General features: G+C 37.9%; 2 protein-coding genes across 9 annotated transcripts in view; one reads left to right on the forward strand and one right to left on the reverse strand.

Annotated features, from left to right (window-relative positions):
• The window catches only part of LOC135164851 (midasin-like), a 62,273-nt gene that overhangs the window by 19,931 nt on the left and 20,549 nt on the right, over nt 1-21,793 (forward strand). The window lies entirely within an intron of this gene.
• The window catches only part of LOC135164859 (uncharacterized), a 77,451-nt gene that overhangs the window by 12,005 nt on the left and 43,653 nt on the right, over nt 1-21,793 (reverse strand). For 3 of the 7 annotated variants that reach the window (XM_064125589.1, XM_064125587.1, XM_064125586.1), the window contains 2 exons: nt 8,257-8,515; nt 7,246-7,581 (listed from right to left, as the gene is read on the reverse strand). In XM_064125589.1, the coding sequence (XP_063981659.1) occupies nt 7,246-7,255 (10 nt within the window). In that variant the 5' untranslated portion in view covers nt 7,256-7,581; nt 8,257-8,515. Of the gene's footprint in view, nt 1-7,245; nt 7,582-8,256; nt 8,516-11,650; nt 12,712-20,336; nt 20,522-20,561; nt 20,848-21,793 lie in introns of those variants that run through there. The other 4 variants (XM_064125588.1, XM_064125590.1, XM_064125591.1 and 1 more) reach the window with 4 other exon arrangements.

The following is a 21,793-nucleotide window of genomic DNA, read 5'->3' on the forward strand; positions in this document are numbered from 1 at the left end:
GTGTCTTTGAAATTATCTGGGAATTGGGGAGATGGAAATTTTTTTCCCTTCTTCTATAAAAAGAAAATTAAACGCGATGTTGAGCTGTTACTTTTTATAGCTCTATTAGTGAAATGTTTAGATGTCGTTTTTTAGTTTCTTGCCGGAACAGTGACAGCTGCTTGGGAATTCAATTTACGATAAATTCAGTCATAAAATTCTGCATTCTTCGCGAAAATTCCGGAAAATTGAATTTTTTATCGTGAGATTTCTACCCTGCGAGCAAAAAAAAACTCTGACAATTAAATATTCTTCCGGTACGACTTTAAAGTGAGTTTGCGACTGGACAATTTGCTTCCCCGAAACAAATATAATTGGGAAAATTAACTGTTTTTTCATCGTTACATTTGATTGGATATCGATCGTATGAGAAATGCGAGAAAATCAATGCTAGAATGTGCTTAATTTCCATTTTCATGCGAATCTCAAATGCATATTTTTGATTGACGAATGTCATTCAAACCTTTGCTTCGGCTGGACTTGTAAATATCACACTCGCCAAAACTGCAATTTACTAATTCGTCAGATAAATAGCATTACCAACCATCGCGGGTACAAATTGCCAATTTACAGGCTGGCGTAGACCAATACTCATGCACCAACGCTCAATCATCAATTTAGAAATAATTACAACATTTAAAAAGCTTCGAATAATCCTGAAACTTTGAAGTATTAATATTCGAAAAGTGTTGATAATAAAGAACATTCCATGAGGAGAATGTCTAGGTTTTACAGGAATGACACGAGTCATCTGTTCATTAATCATTGATGGAATGAATTTCCCACGGTTCCTCCTCTTTTTCTTGATAATATACTTTTCGCATATTCGACAGACGTTGAAGCGATAAAATCCGTGCAAGTAAATGGATACGTTTTCGATACCCACGTCTGTAGCTGGGGCTCCGTAAATCCTTGGCTTTATAAAGCGTAAACCGCGGATAAAAAAAAAAATCTAGAATAAAGAAGAGCTTCGACGAAGGCACACAGCCAAGAGGCGAAGAATCATTTTCTTCCTGCGACGGGATTTATCCAGTTCTCTGTTGGAATGTATTCCGCTTGATTTTTTTCTATAGAATTTTTCATTAAAATTCAATTTATAGTTGACCACTTCAGTTCCCTCTCATCGTTTTTCAATATTGTTCATAGTTCTGCAAATAATAGGGTTGAAGGGAGCCCTTGAGCTGTCAGTTATACTCCCTTTTTATTGTTTGAACTTTATGATTTAATGAACTTTCACTCGTTACAGAGAATAATTGATTTGTCTAGTATTTTTATTTGCTATTGTACATCAGTGATTTGCCTTTTATATTCTCCCCAGTTTGAATCACTTGTGCATGAACTGGAAAATAATTGTAGATCTGTTTTTCGCTGAACCCATCATCTGGCACAGTTGGGTATCTAATTATATCGACAGCCACTTCTTTTCCCATTTTCCGATAAAAATAAATGTACTCGAAATGTATTGCCCTGTACGAATAACCCAGCAAAATATCCCGCAGTGATTGAATTTTCAATCTCCACGTGGATTAGTTGTACAGGATGGCTTCCCTGTATTTACTAATGGAGAGCAAATCCTCTCATTTATTTGATTAGGTCAAAAGTGTCGACGATCGTCCAATCCCCTACATTTGCAATGCTCTCTGTGAGGGACTGATTACCGTTAAGTAGACAAAAAAAAATTTAATCAACTTTTTCATGTCCCCTTTTTGAATCCTTTCATCCGTGTTACATAAGTTTTAGGGTTGTAAGCTGAGAATGCCTAACATCCTACAGACATTGTAACTGTTTCCTCTTTCATTTTCTCCTCAATGTTTCGGGGGAAAACTTTGCCGAGTACCGACTGTTCCCCTTGTTAAAATGTGCATAAATTTATCTTCCCCATTTTTCCTTCATTATAGTTACTTTCTTTCGTCTCTTTTACCACTAGTCTCCTGACGGCCAAAAAAAAAATTCACGGTAGAAATGAAATTCTCGGGTGGAGAAAGTTTGCTTAAAATTATAAAGGAACTCTGAAAAGTCTGGTACCCTGTGATTGGATTCATTGGTCCCTTTTCTATGCAAGATTAATCGTTGTCATTTTTATCTTTCTTTTGTGTTCCTCAATCTTCCTCTGACTGTCAACAGCTTTTCTAAGCTGAGGTGGCAGCTTACAGTGGTGAGAAAATTGAGCTTTTGCGTAAACTTTTATTATTGTTGAATGGAAAATACCACTGGATACGTGTTTTTTTATGTTTGATAAATAATGAAGAGTTGATGGAGGTAATTGACAATCATCTGATTTTTATAACTTGAATGGATCAACTGCTTTCGTGTACTTGACGTTCTTTACGAAAATCCTTTAATCAAGGAGCCAAAAAATTCTGTCAACCCCTGGGCAATTCTAGAAGAGCTCTCTGCCCTCTGCCCTCTGCATCATCAACATGACCATTCATATGTAAATCTAATTGCGGTCTCTTTGCGAGATCACGGTGCTCTCTGGCCTGACTGGATGGTGTTGAAACCTGTTAAACTGTAGAGTGCATAACGTTCACACTATTACCTCCATTGTTGGGCTTCCCTCGGTAGAAACAGCCTCATCATTAAGCAGACTCAATTATTCATATGAAATCAATGACTGTGACCTCCAGACTTCTTCCAATCCATTCGTTTGATCGAGGAAAAATAATTTTCCAACTTCGGAGGGATGTGAGTGGTCCTTCAGCGAATCGATTTTCAAGCGTCAGTGGATTCAACCCTCTCGCTGGATAAAACGAAAAATCGAGATAGAGGAGATAGTTGAAATGACTCCTCGAGAGTTGTAATTCGCAAGATTCTATCTTCGGGAATCTTGGCCCACATTCCACTGGCCACAGCAGTACTGAGGTCTACGTAGACAGGGGTTTCAGTTAAATATGTTGGGCATGAGAGCTCTGGTGGTAAACAGAGGCCGACGGTGTACTAGAGTTACCTTTACAGTTGCTATCCAGCTAACGTCAGAAGGGTCAAGTGGATAATGTAAGTGTGAGGAGATGCTGTTCAAGTTTGCCTATTCTCCAAGTTAGGTACAAGGCTCGGTATAATTTCGTTATTGCTGTAACGCTAGCTCTATTTATCGAGAAATATAATTTGCTGTTCGTAGTTAATTGTGAGATATAGTGGTTGAGGGTGGTAATAGAGAGCATTGAATTCTGAACAAGGAGAATATTTAGTTGGCGGGTTAATGAGTAAATTAGCAGGTTTATGAGCAGCTCGGTAATTTTTTTTAGTGACTTCTGGGGGAGTAATTATTTCGTGGGTGGTTCATTGTTTCCAAATAATATGACAGATATTTTCCATCGCTTGGAGACATGCGTCACATGACCTTAAACACAGCCCTCTTTAGAATTCATGGGGTGTTTCCCTGAAGTTTTCCTGCATATCAACGATGGAGATAAGTGATGCGATGAAACCCCTGGTGCTGCGCGTTAGGGATGTTAATCTGAAAAACTGATTACTCGCATCGCTATACAGCAAAACTTTCGAGAAATATCTGATAAATTTGAAGATCTTGGGGGTTTTATAGCTGATAATTTACCGTTATTGCCATAGAGTGGCAGGAGAATCTTGTTTCGACTTCTTATTTTAAAAATAGGTTGTTTCTGTCAGTGTAGCGAAAATTTGACATTTGCCGTTGTTATTTTAGCGACTCATTGACATGCATTATCGATTGCTCCAATTGCTGGTAATGGATTGTAATTAGTTTAATGATAATTCGATGATTTGGTTGGGTCATTCCTATTTCGATGTGTCTGGGTTAAACTCAATCTGTTAAAACTTTGTCATTCCATCCACCGAGGGCTTTATTTTTCCTTTGATAATTTGAAGAGGAGGGTACAAAGAATAATGGCTTTAAAAATTTCCTGGAGTACCCACTCGAGACGATATCAGCCCCATATTTTTTTAAATTGAGTTTTCAACTCTGTGTCTCGCATTTAGCTTTCAAGTCTGGGACAATTAATCAGCGTGAGAACGGAGGGCTCATGGTGATGGGTGAATTTCAGTGTTGGGGGAATTGTCAATACTTGAAGAGTGAAATTCACGCTGATAATGGGTTTACTTTTCTGATTATGCGATAGTATTTTGTAAGCAAGTACTAGAGAGGTAGAACGAGCTTTTCGGGAAAATCAATGATAAAAGTCGATGGAGGAGGCGGCAAATCATGGGCAAATGGGAAAGTGGTCTGTGGTATTGCAATGTAAATCCAGCAGCGAAAATTTCTGTTGGATTTGTGCCATAATGACATTTTGTAGGAAGTTGAAGATAGGGACTGAGGGAAGGACCGAAACGTCTATCGCAGACAGACAAACTGAAGTGACAGAGGAGGATCCTATTGAATGGTGAAAATGAACGATAAGAAAGTGACGACGTCAGATTCAGGTGATCGTTAAGTCTGAACAAGCTGGAGCTTCACAAAACGACACCCAGAGAAAAAATGAGTTGGACCAAAAAGTATAGGTTACTTTTGCGAGATGATGGTAGTAGTTATTCTCGAGAGATAATTTCACGTGGAACAGGTGTGGGTCTGTCAAAATTTTGCAAAAATCAGCATTAGTAAATTTGAAAATTGGTTGGAGACTTATCGACGAATGTCAAGGGAGATCAACATTGTCGTGGAACTTAGTAATTAGTGGGAGACTTGTGGTATTGACCGCCTTCACTGCTCAGTTGATACAGTACAGTGGACTGGATAAAGTTTTTAACACTTGTTAGAGTCTTTGAAGTTTTGTTTTGAGCACGCAACTCTCGAACATCACTTCAAGTCAACCAATACCAGGCGAGTGTGTGCAATGGCCCTCGAATAAAAGTGTTGGGATCAGTTGCAGAGGTCATCATCGATACTTCAGTATCAACACTAAAACTAGTTGAAGAAACATGTCAAGAATTTACAATTCGCTCATGTAATTCTACTGCAATCTGTAATTTAATGACTCCTATTGTTTCCCGGAAATTGCAGTGTATATTTACCTTTTTAAGTAAACCTGCACTCTCTTTGACAGCCATTCATGAGAATGATTCTTCGTGAGTCAGGTGAAGGTTCAAGTGGTATGTAGACAAGAGCCAGCTTGTTGTCGAAGTCATGCACTCGAGACACTGTGCAAAAACTTTACGTCTTATTTATTTTTTATTTACAAGTACCACTGAATATTCATCGCGTTCCTTCAGGCGTGTCTCTAAGTTTTTTTTGCTTTTATTTCCCGGTGAATTCAAGTCATGTTCACCAAAATCCTCACCGAATTTTGTCCCATCGCTTGTGTTTACTTCTGCTTCTTTTCTATTTTTCCCCCCTCCGGGTTTCATAGATCTTGTAGTCCTTGGAGGATGCCGTTACGCTCCACTCACTCACTCACTCAGTTTTGATGAGGATGATTTTGCATTCAAGTACTATAATGTGGGAAAAAAAGCCATCTCATTCGCGAAGATTCACTCGCTGGTACAGTATCGATCGATTCCTTCTTTCATTTTTTTTATTCACTTCCATCGATTTAGACGGACCAATCGCTTTTCGCCCCAGTGTACTCGTCTCTCTTGCTATCCCCATCTCGATGGATAGATGTATTCTGAATTTTTCATTCCATCTCGCTACCCCCGAGGAGCCCATATTGACCAGGGGCTGTTATAGGGCCTTTGCTCTTTACAAAATTTCTTTCGGTTATGTCACGTTTTTAATCCCGACTTTCCGTATTCCCCAGGGCTATCCAGGGGAAAAAATGATTTTATGGAATTTCAAAGATTTTGAACCAAGTGATACGCTGTATAATCATGATGCTTCTGGTGGTGATGAATCACGAATACACAATGGAAGACATCATGGATATTCCCCATTTAATGTCCACTGTCATCACAATAACATATTTTGGATCGGGAAGTTGCAAAATTGATTCACACAATCCTATTATTCGCAATTTCCGAAAATAATCAAACTATAATGTAACTTCCCTTGTACCTGAATATCGACCCTGTATGGACTATGCCTTCAGCCAACAGGACCAAAGTTTATTGGTGCCAGTCCGAGATAGAACATTAATCTCTGCCCTTACACCGGCTGTAACATGTGTTTAGATCAAAATTACATGGCTACCGTAACGAAGCTGTATAACCATGTATTTATCGTACCCGCGGGATATTAGGATTATAGCCCTACCCAGTTACCCTTATCCAGCCGCAAATAAAGGTTAATAATAATGAATCGCTTCAGCGTAATAAAGTTGAAAAATTCATTTTTGAGGAGAGAAAAAACGTTAAATTAGCCTCCTGTTTCCTTACGACACCATTCGTGGCCACTACATGGGGATGAATCCCACTAGGTGCTTGGTATATATATTTTTTTTAACATAAAAAAAGTACAGAAAGAGAGAAAAGCATGTAGCGTTGGGGGAGGGGTGGAACAGTGACGGCTACAGAGGTAGTTCAACGACGCGCCATAATGAGGCACGCTTTGATGACCGGATGAAAGGGAAAATGTAGAGTGGAAGGAAAATTGAAAAAATAAAAAAATGAGAGAATAGAATCAAAACCATTCTAGTCTATGGAATGTCAAAGGAACAAGAGGTATGGGCCCTTATTGGTTGCGCTTTTCAAATTTATCATTATTTGGGTTTGAAATATCTTCTCGAGTTCTTTCAACTCTAGCTACTTTGTCGTAGAACAGTTTGCACGAATGTATTTTGGATTGAGGAGGAAATCGAGAGAAAGGATTATTGTGTTCTCAGGGACATTTTTATTGTTGAAAGTCCGATACGGAAAAAGATGAAGGATGAGGACTCATGCTTCTTATCAATTCCCTATCCACTGCGATATCTCCGGGAGATTAGATCGAATTAAATATTTGCTACATGATGTAATTTATTCTTCCGGTGAATGGAAAATTTATTGAAAATTGGGCGGATTATAAATTATCCTAGTATGTGTACTAGATTATTTTGATAAAATTTCTATTCGTGCGGTGATAATGTGGAATTATCACATCATAATTGGTAATCCCGGTTGTTACTTGGGATCCTCTATGGAGAAACTAATATTCTATAATCCCAAAAGATTACTTCCACTTATCTGAGATTCTTCCCTTCTCCTCAAGTTTGTAATCGCAACAATGGAATTACAGATTTTCCTAGGAACTCTTTGCATACTCTCCAGCCCTCATAGGATTAAGTCAGTGAATTTGTAACTGTGTAAACGAAAGCCACTTACCGGCAGCCATTTCGTTATCCGTCAGCTCTAGTGTTCACCGTCACTTCCAGGTCACCTTTTTCCCCTCTTCCTTTTTAGGCGGATGTGGTCCTTTGTCCTCTGATGCCTTTGGCGCCCTTTCCCACCCTCGCACCACACGCTCGGTCTAATTGGCCTGGCGGCGTCTCGACGCTCGTAACGCATAAACGGTAACTCTCTGATCGATCCTAGAGCGATCTACTTGCATCAACGCCCCGTGTCGTGATGGTCACCTTATTCTTATCAACATCTTATCTCTAGTGGTTTTCGGGGAAGCAGGATGCGAGAATTAGTCCTGGTTGATCCACTCTAGAAGATCTAGAAGTGACAAATTATCGTGATGATGGTAACGATTAAATTATTCGTCAGTGTTAAAAAAATACTCTTAAAATTCAAATGAAAAATTTGACGTTTTTAACTACCGGTCATTCACAGGTCATTTGCAGGTCCAAATGATCCTGGAAATTATTCAACAATTGAAAAATTGAAATAATGATTGCCCATTCAATTCAAACTTTAGATTTCATTGAAATATTTGTGGTAATTTGACATGCAAAAGCTCCATTATTCTGAAAATTAAAAAATTAATCCACGGATGAGTCTATTCCATCAACGATCTGGTCTTAAATTGAAAATCGAAGGGCAACTTTTAGTTAAATTTCAATGGCTAAACTTTCTCAGCTATCCCACGTAATTAGGAAGCTATTTTCCAAGGCGAAGCATTTCATATTAGTGGTTAAATTCAGTGGTTGGAGTTAATGCTATCAGCGCAAGTGACGATGAATTTCAACAGCTATTCATCGCCCTCAATTTCTGTCAAGTAATTCCTGATAATTCTTAACTAGGAAGCGTTTAACGATAATGAAAACGGCATTTCGAATGAATCTCCAATTTACGCAAACAACGTAAGTTCTTGACAAAACTTTCCTGCTTATTCCACTTAATTACAGAATATGATTGCAAGTTCAAGTATTTAGGTGTTATTACACTCACTCAACTCTTGGGAGTTCGTGTATTCATGCGAAACAGCTCTTCCCAGCGGTGTGCTCACTAGCATTATTCGTGATTTCTTTCATGACCCCGCAATGAGCCATCGGGGAAAATTTCATCTCAATTCAACCAATTTTTTTTTTCGTCTATTCTTTCTTTATCTGGACTTGTTGGTCGATTATGTGTCTGGTATCTTGGATTATGTGCTATCTCTTCCACTCGAGTGGTCGTAACTTTCTTCATCTGTTACAAGTCAGTTCCCCTGGAAGGAAAGCAAATGCAGTGATGAAAAGTCATTGGAAATTATGTGAGGGACTATATCCTGTGGAAATCAATGTTACAGGTGCTTCGAGGATATCGCTCATATCTTGTGATCGAAATGGCGTCCGGGAAGTTGAATTTTTGAGAGCCACTTCACCACAAAAAATTATGCCGCATTTACTATCAGTTTATGGCGCCTGCAGTTTGAGAAAAAAAAATCCTCTCGAATATTCGAAATTAATTGATCTGAGTTTGGAAATTCATGTAGAATTATCTTGAATCACGAAATGTCTATGGAAGTGGAAGATTCACGTATTTGTTTTTGCGGTGTCGGTTTTGCCGAGGGCCATCAACTTCCCACTCGTGAAAATTCCTTCCCTTATCGAAGTACACAATCTTTGCACAAATGAATGAAAGTAGTCTCTTCACACGTAAATACAGCAGACGATAAGGGATGGTAAGAGGGTATTTGGACCTACATTCGGAGCTCATGAGATCCCTCCCTTTTTGCCGGGGTTTCGTGTCCCGTAGTATATTGAATAAATAAATGTGAATAACAGCCAGATCAAAGAAGCTTTACTCTGATTATATATAGTCCGAGCGATACATATATAACCTCAGAGAAATTTCGTTACTATAGTTTCTATCACGAAACGGTTGATTCACAATTGGAACCATGGAAACGGAATGATCCCAGGAGCTAAAGAGATTTCATTCTATTCCAATATAATTGAGCTCACACATTTGGTTCGTTGGAACATTCTTTATTGAATTGCTGTACGGCTCTCTCTTTTCATTTTTGGATTTCATTATCAGCATCGTTGTTTAACATGACGATACTACGTTCGTTTAGAATTTATTTCACATTTAAATCTTCAAAAGTTGTGTTGCGTATGGGCTGTGCCCATATTCTTAACTTATGACTGAAGTGATATAAAGTACGATCGGTCGAAAAACAAGTTTGGTGATACCCAAGGGGTCGGTTTACAGCTTGTACCTATCCCAGGTTGCCCCGGGCTTCTGACAAATGGTCATAACGACCATTGAGGGACAATTGATCGAATTCGCAGTCGACACATTCTCCCTCGTTTTGCCACACTGGTTTTCATTATTTGCAGTCCATCAAAATCGGGGGTTCGCGTGTAGACCGGATAATACAGCATCAAAATTGTTGCCCTACATATATGAAACCAAATTTCAATCGAGCGATTGAATTTGTGGTTATGGGAAATTATACAGGTGCTAAATTGCTCGTCTCTTGATTTATTTTTTTTCATTATTTTAGTCGACCAGGAATTGAGTTTGTGATTTACCGGGGATTCAGAAGGATTTTCTTTTTAATTGAAATCGGGGGAGTTATATTGTTAGTATAAATCAATTAATTTGATTTGCTATTTGTTTATTCATTGAGTTGAAAAAATGAATAGATGAAATATTCAATATTTGCTTGGTACAAGTTTAACTGAATGTCAATTAGGTTATTAATATTTTAAAATACATGTACTGTATGATTGTGGAAATTCATACAACATTTACAGTCACTGGAATTAGTTCAATTTGATTTTATGTGGCATATCCTGTTTGCTTAAGTTGAAACCACTTCAAATTAATTATGCACGTAGAATTAATTTCATGGACACACATGACATTACATTTGTGCATTGATTGTGATAATTAATTACAGTCATCACTTTAATAAAGTCATCACTCGAAATTGTAAGAACTATGTCATTCTGTTGAATCGATTCAGTGGTAGACACCAAATGAATTTCCACCTAAATTTCCGTCGCTATTTTGCTGTAAAATTGATGTTTTCTGAGTAAATACGTTGGCTCTAGACAAAATCATATACAAGTCTGACTCTATCAAGCGATTATCACTGTATGACGAGGGTATGTCTTTGTTCGGTGAACAGCTATACTATTCAAGTAAAATACAAGTTCCAAAGCCTCGTCAGAATACTTTGCTGCGGTGCTACGATTAAATAATTTTCACTGGAATCGGTTTGATCTCATGAAAATATCAATATGAATCTTTTTTAATCAAATAATTCATCAAAATGACGAACATTCAATTACCCCCTTAACCCTGATGGTTATCGAATTACAGGCATTCCTGTTACATCAATATTCCCTATTTCATTCATGTAAATTAATGAGAATCCGCGCGATAATTCTTAGTCCGTGAACATGGGAAATATCCGAGGTACAAACACGGCTTAACAACCGCTGCTGCAACGAGAGTGACGAAGATACTCTCGCGAGTAGAATAAATCGATTATCGTCAGCCCAACAGTTATCCAGTGGTATCTCTACTGAGCTATCCTCACGATTGTTTGTCATTTTACAAACGAATAATTAATCCATTAGGGCATAATACCAGTACTTCAAATGATGATAAAATATTTGATAAGGTCAGACTGGTAAAGGAAATATTAATCTCAATTTAATTGAATGGCTGCACGTATACCAGAACAGATATTCACACGGTGTAACGGCAGTGGTAAAGGGCGAACATATATTCATCCACATGTGGAATAACCCTGGGTCGGTGGTGGGCATTAGCTCACAATAATTCCCTATATGAATTTCACTAATCACTCTGGAAGCAGTGTAGAAGGTACATGTGTGTATTGTACTCCCTCTGAGCTTCTCGGTTAATGCTACATGAGCTTGTAACTGCTATTATCACAGCTCCTATTGTGGTGCTTCAAAGTACCTGATTACGTCAAAATGAAGTTTTTATCAAGTGGGAGATTGTTCAAATGCATGAGGAGGTCTGAATATATATTTTTTATCTTTTTGATGATCCTGTCTCGACCACATGCTGGTAGAATTTTTTTTAACATTCAGGGGAATGTTCTTTTGGTATTTTTTATATTTATGCGCTTGGAAAAATTTAATTTTCTCGAACAAAAAAAAAAGGGATCACTGATTGCCCTGACCTTTTATTCTCCAAGAGAATCAGACTCTTTGTTCTTTTTCCAAACATATTTCCTTATTTTCAATTAGTTTTTGCTACTGGATATTTTTCTTCTCAACCGAACAAGGGAGCGGAAAACTTATAGCATCGCCAGGTGAATAGACCACCTCTAGCGTAAAAAAGGAAGAGAGTTGAATTGTAAGCAAAAGAATACCTTATGCCGCATGAAAATCCCCCTCTGCTATTGGATCCGGTAATTCTTTGAGGCCATAAATCTTTGATTATTTTTGCAGAGTAGGAAAATGGTCGAAGCAATTATTTTTCACTATTTTCGATCATTGTTGTCATCGGTGCGAATATTCTTTTATCGTGCACACGTTCAGTCTCATTCATGTTCAAGGAGAAATTCTCTTCATTCTCTTTGAATTCTCAGCTATCTCTTACTGCATTCGATTTTTTTTGTGTTCTGTGAGCATTAAGATTACACGTTATGTAGGCATATCATGCAATCTCGGTATTTTTATGATCCCCTGCGAATTCTACCAGCTGATGTATTCTCTATACAACGATGGTATATCCTATCTAGTCAGACTCGAGGGTATATTCATCGTAAAATGTCACTGCGCGACTGTGACTCACGGCTGGGTATAGAATCCCCTGTCTTATTACCAATACGCTAGCACAGATTTTTTCTTTCAATTCCTGGGAGATAATACTTGGAGCAGGAAATTCTGTTTGAGCTGAAAATTCGACTAGGGCTGGGAACGCGAAAAAACGAGTGCAGTCAGAAAATTGTTTCTGTTATTTCAAGTAAAAATTTTTGAGAAAAATCACAATTATTGATTCACTCAGGCTTTCGGTATTTTGAGAAGTTGTTGTTGTTGCTGTCTGGGGAATTCTGGAATTCGCGAGGGCATTACAATTTTTACGGAATATTCATCAGCGTCGAGTGGGGGAGTTTTTGAGATTTTGCTTTGGGTCGGAAAATTTTGCGCTCCAGTCGCGGTTGAAATTTCGAAGGCGCATAATATTTTCTTTGTTGAGTTTTTATGCTAGAGGAGCTCTGGGAGGGTCTCTCGCCAACTGCGTTCTCTGAGTACATTGAAGCGAAAAATCCTTTGTCACCGCGGATGCATTCGTCGTCAGTTCATTGATACAAGAAATTCCGGTGCAAATTCTCCTCGTTCGCTTGTCGTTTCTGAGGGACTAAAAACAGTTTCTATTGTTATATGAAGTGGCTTTTTTAAAATAGTTTATTTCATCACTCGACTTGAAAGGAACATCGGATTTTCACGTCAGGAATTGTATTGGAAATTCATTCATTCATTCGAGGATGTAATGATTGAATCGATGAAGCAATTTCATAACTAAAAATTGTTAAGTGTTGAATAAAATTGAAGCGCAGGAGAAATAAGACAACTCGTTCGCGATTTTTTCAATTCTCTTTGAAAGTACAGACAGAGCATTAATTCTCCTCCTCTTCTCTGTGAAGTGGATTCCGATTTCTTTTATTACGATATCTATCTCAGTGATTATAAACGCGGGGAAAAAATAGCGCACCCGGTTTCGAGGAGAAGATGTTTTTCAGTAGAAGTTTAATACGTTTTTTGATTATTTCTATTTTTTTTACCAATTCATAGCCCCAATAATCTAAAGTACGGAATTGTGTACATGCCGGTGGGTGCTCAAAATGCGAGGGTCTTCCTCAGCGTTGCACGGGTGTTACATTCCCACGCTCCATGTGGAAGTTTATTTGAGTGATGTTCCTTGGAAATGTAACATCAGAGAAAATTTCTCGCTGAGTCGAAAATAATGATGTCGAATGTTTTAGTTACACTGACCCATTTTAGAGCATCTCGGAGATTATCTCTCCATGTGAGAATTCCTTATAATTAAACGAGCCTTTTATTGTCACAGTGTTGGAAAATTTTTGACGTAATTTGCTGCAGACTTAGTCTTTAAAAATTTCATTTCATTTATTTTTCATGGTAAATCAGAATTAATATCTCTTCTGAAAATGACCAGTCCACGAATTGTTCACGAAATTCATTTTTTCAATGATTTTAAAAAATATTTTTTCAATTTCCGTCAATGGTCTTTCTGCCTCTCGATGTTGATCGTTATCATCGTAAATTTTTGGTATTAGTTTTATGATAAGAAAAGAATGAAGAGGGTGAATAGGTACTGTGTCGTGCAATTCATACCGATGATCCGTGGAAAATTCGATAATGGGGGTTTATGGGAATGGGGTAGGGTGGGCGTGAGGTGGAGCCCCACAACGAAAACCACATGACATAGCTTGACACGTATGAATGAACTTGGAAGATTGGATAGTGCGGGTGAACGACAAGGATTTTGCTGTCGACGGTTGAAAATTCAATTTGGCTGTTTCAATGACAGACACCTAGGAATAACTAACGACGCTGTTGAATGAATTTTTCTTGTGTACCAGGGTGATGTTGAGCACGAGATAAATCGTTGTGGATTGAAGACAATATTGAATCGATTTTTTCATCCCTGGAATATTCAGGGCAATCTTTTATCTTATCTGAAGAGTCCATTCAACTTTCTGATGAGTCATTCAAAAAAATAGAGGTGATGTGGTAAAATGTAATGGATTGACTCATTGTTAAGATGAGTTTCTCGGGGATAAGGGGTTTGTTAAAACTACGTACGATGAGCACATGTTTATGAAGCATTCTCTACAGGTTTACTGAATTTGAATTAAAAAATGAAAGATGCTCTTTAAAAAAGTTTCACAGCTTTCTCCACATTTCCAGATATTAAAAAATGAGTTGATGTTCGAGTCAAATAAATCACTTCAGCCAGTCACTTCAGTCATAAATTGAAAAAGTTAAGAGACATATCAACCTTTACTCAAACTTTGCAATTCAAATTAACGTAGTGTCAATACTCAGTGAATTTTCGGGTGAAGTCTAGTTCATAATATCGTGAAAATGTCCGGGACAATGTAAAAAGTGAATTTGAATTTTACATTTCCGCAGTAAACTCGGAGTGAAAAATGTAATAGTACACCATGGAATGGGTTGAATACCGCTGAGTTTCGCTGTTGTTCATGTTAATTAGTTCATGTACATAAATAATTTTTATTGAATTTTCGTGTTATACATTAATGAAAAAATGTTTCTCCTGTGGATATAAATATAAATTTCTCAACTTCCCGAAATGAATATTGAACAATATATGATTAATTAACAGTAAATTGATTCTCTCGAGACATATACCCAGTCCTCCAACTCCCCCAGTGGTCATCGGGTATGGAGGATACGGAGATAAAAAAAAATATTCGTTTAATCAATTCCCCGTAGTTTGAGAGGAAAAATTTAAAAAACAGTGCTTCAGCAGAATGCGCTGTTAGGGGAATTCGCATAGGGAGAGAAAGAGCTTCGACGTGTTAGATTCAACACATTAAAAAAATCGCTTGTGTACGTAGTGCATCCAGTGTAACAAAGAGTTTTTAAATTTCGTTCGATATAGCTTATAATAGAAGCCCCTGGGTTTTCCCAGGGTAAATTTTTCGAGCGCAAAATTTTTTTTATTTATTTAGTTGAGCTCCAATTGAACTAGAGTATTTTTCCATATTGTTTTTACATCATTCAATACATTGCGGAATAGGACGGGGATAAATGGGGGAAATAAATGTTTTATGTGACAGCAAAAAATTTCTTCTGCACCTGAGCATATTTTTCTCCGTTTCTTCGCATGTCCATTTCATAAAAATATCAGATATGTCTAGCCGAGGAGTTCACACTCGGGGTGCTCGCGGAATAAAGAATATTGTTTTCCACTTCTCTGAATCTTGATTCCCCATGCAAATAGTAGAATGAAAGATAGATACTGAGAGAAATTACTTGTTGAAATTTTACAAGTAGTTGCGGATTCATTCGTTTCTGACACGGACTGTTGAATTCTAACATTTACTCAGGGGAAAGAAAGTTTCCTCAAGGTGGATAAATTTATTTCTGTTTGAAATTGAATGTCACAAGTGGTGAGTCGAAGAAGAGATAATTTCTTATCCTTCAGTTATTTCCAAGATATTGGAAAGTTAATTCCGTCAGTGACGGCTTTCTTAGTGATATATCCGAAAAACAACGGAAGTAGAATAAGTCATTCTTTTTTGGATCTCAAGTGCGAAGTCCTTTCCCATGGAAAATTTTTCAATTTTAAGAGAATATTTCGGAGAGCTGCGAATGTCACGGATTATGGAAATGAGAATTTCCACATTTTCCGTACATTCAAATGCAAAAGTTGATCATTCGTGTGCACGGTGAGGTAAATTCAGTAAAAATTATGGAACTATTCACGTTATCCGTTATGGGACATCATTTTCCGGAAATTTTTATTGGAATGAAAGAAACGAAATCTGAAAAGTTGAACAAATTCCTGGATTCATCACCGAACAAAGCACGAAATAGTCTCGTAATTTCAGGAAATTTTCATTTGAATAAATTATTGATAAAAGTTTCAAGTAGTTTAGTTGACTTTTCCGGAGTAATTTTCTGACAGTGAATTGATTCAAGGAACTAAAAGACTTCTCCAGCATAGCATGTAATGTTTCGGCAGAACAAATTCTTTTCTCTCGTGGGGATAAAGGAAAACCATAGGAATTCGCACTCCATTAACCCGTGATATTTAACACTTAGGGTGGGATATTTATTTCACCACTGGCTCCAATTGAATGAATTTATTCGTGTGGAACCGAAATAACAACAGACGCCTCACTAAAATATGAATATTTCCTCACGCCTAAAAATTGAATTTTAGTAATTATAACTTGGGGGAGTAATCGAATGAATGCCCGAGTTGCTAACCGAGTTTCAACCCATTGCACTCCCGGTAGTCGAGCTTTTTTGAGAAAAACAAAGTAGTTTATCAGTCCAGCATCGGGGGAAAAAAAGCGGAAACTTTAGATCACAGGAGTCCATTTAGATTACTCAATCAGAGTATCACTGTATTCACAGCTAATGGCTCATGAGATTTACTCATGAGTTCAGTAATCAATCGTGAAATTAGTAATGCTAAATTGGCAGTTGCACCTGCAGCGTTGGGCGAATTACATTTGTAATGTGTACGGTGGAATTCCTCGGCAAGTTCGGGAGGAAGGGTTGAAGTTTATTATGGGTCTTTGGGGTTGGTCAGTGCGGTGGGAAAGTTGTGATTAGGTCGTCAAACCTGGGAACAGTTTGTCAACGTATCACGAAGTTATCAATTCTAATGACTCTTCGGTGTTGCTAACATTGTAGAATGTCAGTCATACCCGAAGTAGTTTTAATTGCCACATTAATATCTCCTTCGAAGCATGCACAAAGATATAAAGTTTCGAAATTACTTGAAGTGGAATAGGAGAAATACGAACAAATCGTTTCCTTTAACGAATTGCGAAGAGCAAATTACTTGAGCTATTCACGACGAAAATACGTTACATCAGCAATTATTAGCGATCCTTGGTGACGTAATGATTGGTTTTCAACAGTTTTCATTGCATTTATGTGGACATCAATATATTTTATGGGAATACCTTGAGATAAATTTTATGTGAGGGGAGAAAATTATTTTCAATGGCGTAAATCTCATAATGTTTGCGCCGCACGGAACGCGAATAAATTCTCATTCATCACTATCGTGTCGTGTTCCATGGAGAGAAATCCTTCAAAAAAATTCTAGTGCCGTTGAGATAAAGATTATCGAGATTACTAGTAAAAAGAATGGATTTTTTATCTCGAAAAAGCCCTTTATCCTTTCAAATTCCTACGAATTTTGAAACATTGAACTTTTCATAAACTCTTGACTTATAATTCAAATTTTCAACACGATGAAGATTGTTATCATCCCAATTGTTATATTAAATCGTAAATTCTGAGAGAATATTCACAACTATCGAGGGTTATTCAAAGCTATCGATTCATTCCTTGTCCAAGTTGATCCTGCATTTTTCACTGAAATTGATTCTGTCATGACTCTAATTAAGTTATTTTCGGAATTCCAACACTTCCTCTATCCCCTCAATACCGAAACTATTCGCTCTCACCCTCTTTAATTACTATAAATGGCAATGAGTTCCACAGCGAACTCAGCACAAACAGGGCGTGACGATATTGCAAGCAGAGGAGAAAGGAGGGGATTCGCACTTTTTGCAATTCGAGTCAGTTCCTCTTCCTCATTCTTCACCGCCCTCAAATCTCCCACATTCCTATGCGTTGCCCTCGACGTCAAACTCGACGATCCACCTTCACCGTCATTCTCAGTGACACCCCAAAATTCTGCCATTTCGCCCCGTCTCGTGAATGTATTCTTCAAGACTTGTTGACACGATCATTGTGTATAAATCATTTTTTTTCTTGAACCTGCACACGCTGATGGATGATAACTGTGGTGGTTTTGAATGTAAATCACGTCAAACGGGAGTGTCCACTTGGCATTGGTAGATGGCTCCTCTGAGTCCAATGCTTCTTGGCAGGCTAACACTGAGATTTATGTTGATAGAAACCATATTTACGACTATTACTGGGTTTATTTACCCTTTATCATTCGAAAATATCGGTAGTAATGGCAATCATCTGATACTGATAACTATTGAGACAATAATATCCGTTATTTATGACCAAAATCATAAGCAAAAACCCAAAAATCACTCTTGAGAATGATTTTCTTGGGAGAAGAATTTAATTTTGGAAGTCTTTTTCCTCGTGACAATTACTCTCAGGTGGTTCAAGTCAATTTTAAGATAATAAAATCATGTTGAATAATTCAACATAATCGCGACCACTTGGAAATTGCAGGCCAAGTAAAAACTGTTGAAAGAATTGATTTTTCTCTCCAGAAAATGATTCCACGGCAAAAATAAGTTTTTTTTTCTCGGTGTAATCATAAATCCCGTCCTCATAACGTTTACTACATTTAAAGCTCACTTGTACTCGAGATTACAGTCGTTAGATAATATATATTGGAGGTTTAAGTCAACCCCTTCGGGTTAAACAGCTTCGTCTTGGCTCCTATCTGGGTTAAGTGTTGCAAAAGTTGCGCTCTGAGCAATTTTTTTCATTGCTAAATCTTCTCCACTGAATTTTTTCTATCCCAGATGGATCTTTTTTTTTTTGTTTCATTATTTGACAGCCCTCTCGACAAATGGGTAGGAGGGATTGTGAGTGTGCATTTAACATTTGGAGGAGTTCACTTTGCATCCAACGCACGTGAGCCACCCCCTATTTACTTACCATGATAAATTTCATTAGCGGTTTTATATTTTCCGAGTTGATGAGAGGAAACAAAATGAGTCGACAGGAAAAATGAAAAAAAGAAATAGCATTTACGGAAAAAAAATGTTAGTTTGTAAATGGATTATAATTTAATTGAATTCGTGCACACGTCATGTGGGAATTAATTTATCACTTTAGGAAATACTCTCGACCCATTATTCCCGACTTTCCCCCGATAAACCGATCTTGTGGCTTGCAACACTCGGGGATTCTATTGACTGTCAGGTACATATCGTGACAGTGGTATACGAAGAAAAAAAAAAATCGAACTTTCCCGAGTGGATGAAGAGGTGAGAAAAAAGGGGAGGACAAATAAAGAATGAAGAATGGAATGAGATTTCACAATATAGATACTTGAGAGGACCAATTTTCGTTCTTCGCGTTTATCATCAATTTGCTGCCTTCCTACTCTAGTAAATCCAATAATAGATAACCTTTTGTCCATTATAACACGGTACGTCGCTTTCAAATGTATGCCCTTTTCACATCAATCTGCCGCGGACTCGATTCTCACTCAACTTCTCAAAATATTGGATACTATTTTTGAAATAAAGTTCATTTCCGGGTTGCATTTACTTCTCCTTCTTATCCGGTCTTCTGTGTTTTATAGTTGTACCAATTTCACGGTGAGATTCACTTCCCTGGGATTCAACAGTGGAATTAGTTTCGCAGTTTCTAATTGATTAGACTTTCATAATTTCGGTGAAAAATAAGTAACTTCAAATGTTGTGAAAATGAAAATGTCAATTTTCAGGTTGAATGAAAGCTCGACATTCATTCTTCAATTTAAAATTGAGTTGACATCAATTTTCCCCGGTTTGCATTAATCTCCATGAAATTATTAACGTAAAATCTACAGTTTTACGAATTTTTCAATCAAACTGTGGATTCAACAACAAAGTTTCTTGAAATATCAACGGAACTGTCGTCCGATAAAAGTTTTCAAGAAGTGCACTGAAATTCTCAGCCAAAAATTTTTAATCGTGTTACTAGGTTAGACGGCTCCTGATAAATTCCAGTGAAATTTCAAGAAAACTTCTTGTCGGGTTTCCACTATCCGATTACCAAAAATTTTTCACCCCCTACACTACGCACCCCCACGATTTTCCCCTCACTGATCATATTAAGCTGTCCAGTAACCCCAGGTTCCAATCGACTCAAGGCGCATCTCATTGAAGAACAAATAATTAATAAAAAATAGTGCTTCTATATATTTTTATGTCTCAGTTATGGTATAATGGAATTCGAACGTTTACATTCATAAAAATAAATAAAAAATGGTAATCAACATTGACCGATGGATTTAACCTCCGGCGTTGGATCAACATAGACGTGATAAATTGTCAAGAGCATGCCCCATATGCAAAATCCTCATTTGTGTTTCTTTGGATAAAAGGGGCGTGTGCAGGTGGCCGCATAATCGCTGCACTAACCAGAAAGACAAACCCAGTGCATCGAGGTACTGTGCATGAGTGAGAGCCGGACGGCGAGTGTGTTGTACAAACAATATAACCGAGAGGTGGTGAGAGGAGAAGGGGGTGAAAAGGGCAAGCCTTGGATAACCAAACTAACACGACACATATACACTCAGGCTACTTATGCCTCGTTGACTCCCGGCTTTACCTCGTCGGCATCATGTGGATGAAAATATCCCCTTTCTCACCGCCAAGAGATCGAAAGCCACTTTGGTACGTGATATTGTATCGGCTCATCAAGTATGAAACAAGATCACGAGTAACAAGAGGTTTCATCTCATGATTTAATTAACTAGTCGTCGACATCTATCCCTTTCACCTTTTATCATCTATCAGAAATTATGAATAATCAAATTTGCCGTTCGTTTCTTACTTTTTCAAACAAAGGGCGTGTCATCATCTTGAGAGGAGTCAAATTGAAAAATTTAAATTTCTTCTGAACCAGTGAAAATCCGAGAATATGACTTGATTCAAAAATCATCTGCTCAATTTGCTGATTTTTGACTTATCAGGCTTTTTGGTTTACAATTTTTAATTTTTAATTCACATGATTTGATGAACGATTACGAGTGTTCGCGCGCGAAATTTTCACCCCCGAACAATTTGTCGGTGTGTCCCGTTGACTCGGGTCGCGAGGTAGGACTGCGTACTTCACTGAAAGCAAGCCCCGTTTCGAACCTCCACCCATCTACCCCCAACGTTACCACCACCACTACTACTTTCCCTCACCATTTGCTCTCTCCTTTCTCTCAAAATCTGTCTTTGTTACACTCGCGTGTGCGCTTTCGTTCTGTCCTACAAGTCGTCTATCCAACCATCCTCCTTCACCCCCTTTACCACCCCATACCACAATTTCCCTCAGCACATATCCCACCGGCATGTGTCCGCTGGTTGCTCCTTGCGTTCAACTAACGTCATCATGAACCTTAGTACGGTAATGCATCTCGCCAGCCTGAGGTTCTCTTCATTTTTGTTCAGTTATTCAAATTTCTACGACGAAGGGAGAGGCTGTGTGTGGATGTGTGCTGGAGAGCTCCCACATTTTCAGGAACGAATGGAGAGTGAGAGAGAGGAGACGCCCTGATTGCCCGGGATGTGCGGTGACACCTCTCGCTGTAGTTTATTTTTTTTTCTAGTTTCGACGCCTCTGGTATTTCTCTATTATTCCGCTCTCTGTCACTTTCACGTGGGGCAAATTTAAATACTAGATTTTTAGTCTTTAATTGGAATGTGGGAGGAAGAAACGGTGAATTTACTGAGGGCTTCTGGTGAGGAGGGAAATATTTAAGGGCATTAGTAATGTTATGGTGAAATATTAAAGAACTTTCCCGAGTGCGGACCTTTTTCTCTTTAACAACTGGCTCTTGATGGTTCATTCACGAGGTTCCAATGTTCTTCGTTAGCTTTGATTATTTAATTGCGTATGAAAAAATTATGTAATACATTATTTGATCTTTGGTACATTATTTACTGAGCATATTTTTGCATATTCAAACATGGATTTCGTAAAATGTCCTGCATTCTTCAGTCGTCTTCATATTTCACTGCGAATATTACCTGAGAAACGTTCAAGGCTTTTACTCAAAATTTAAGTGAAAAATTTTC

Source organism: Diachasmimorpha longicaudata, chromosome 7 (assembly GCF_034640455.1).
Source record: "Diachasmimorpha longicaudata isolate KC_UGA_2023 chromosome 7, iyDiaLong2, whole genome shotgun sequence".
In the NCBI taxonomy this organism is placed as follows: domain Eukaryota; kingdom Metazoa; phylum Arthropoda; class Insecta; order Hymenoptera; family Braconidae; genus Diachasmimorpha; species Diachasmimorpha longicaudata.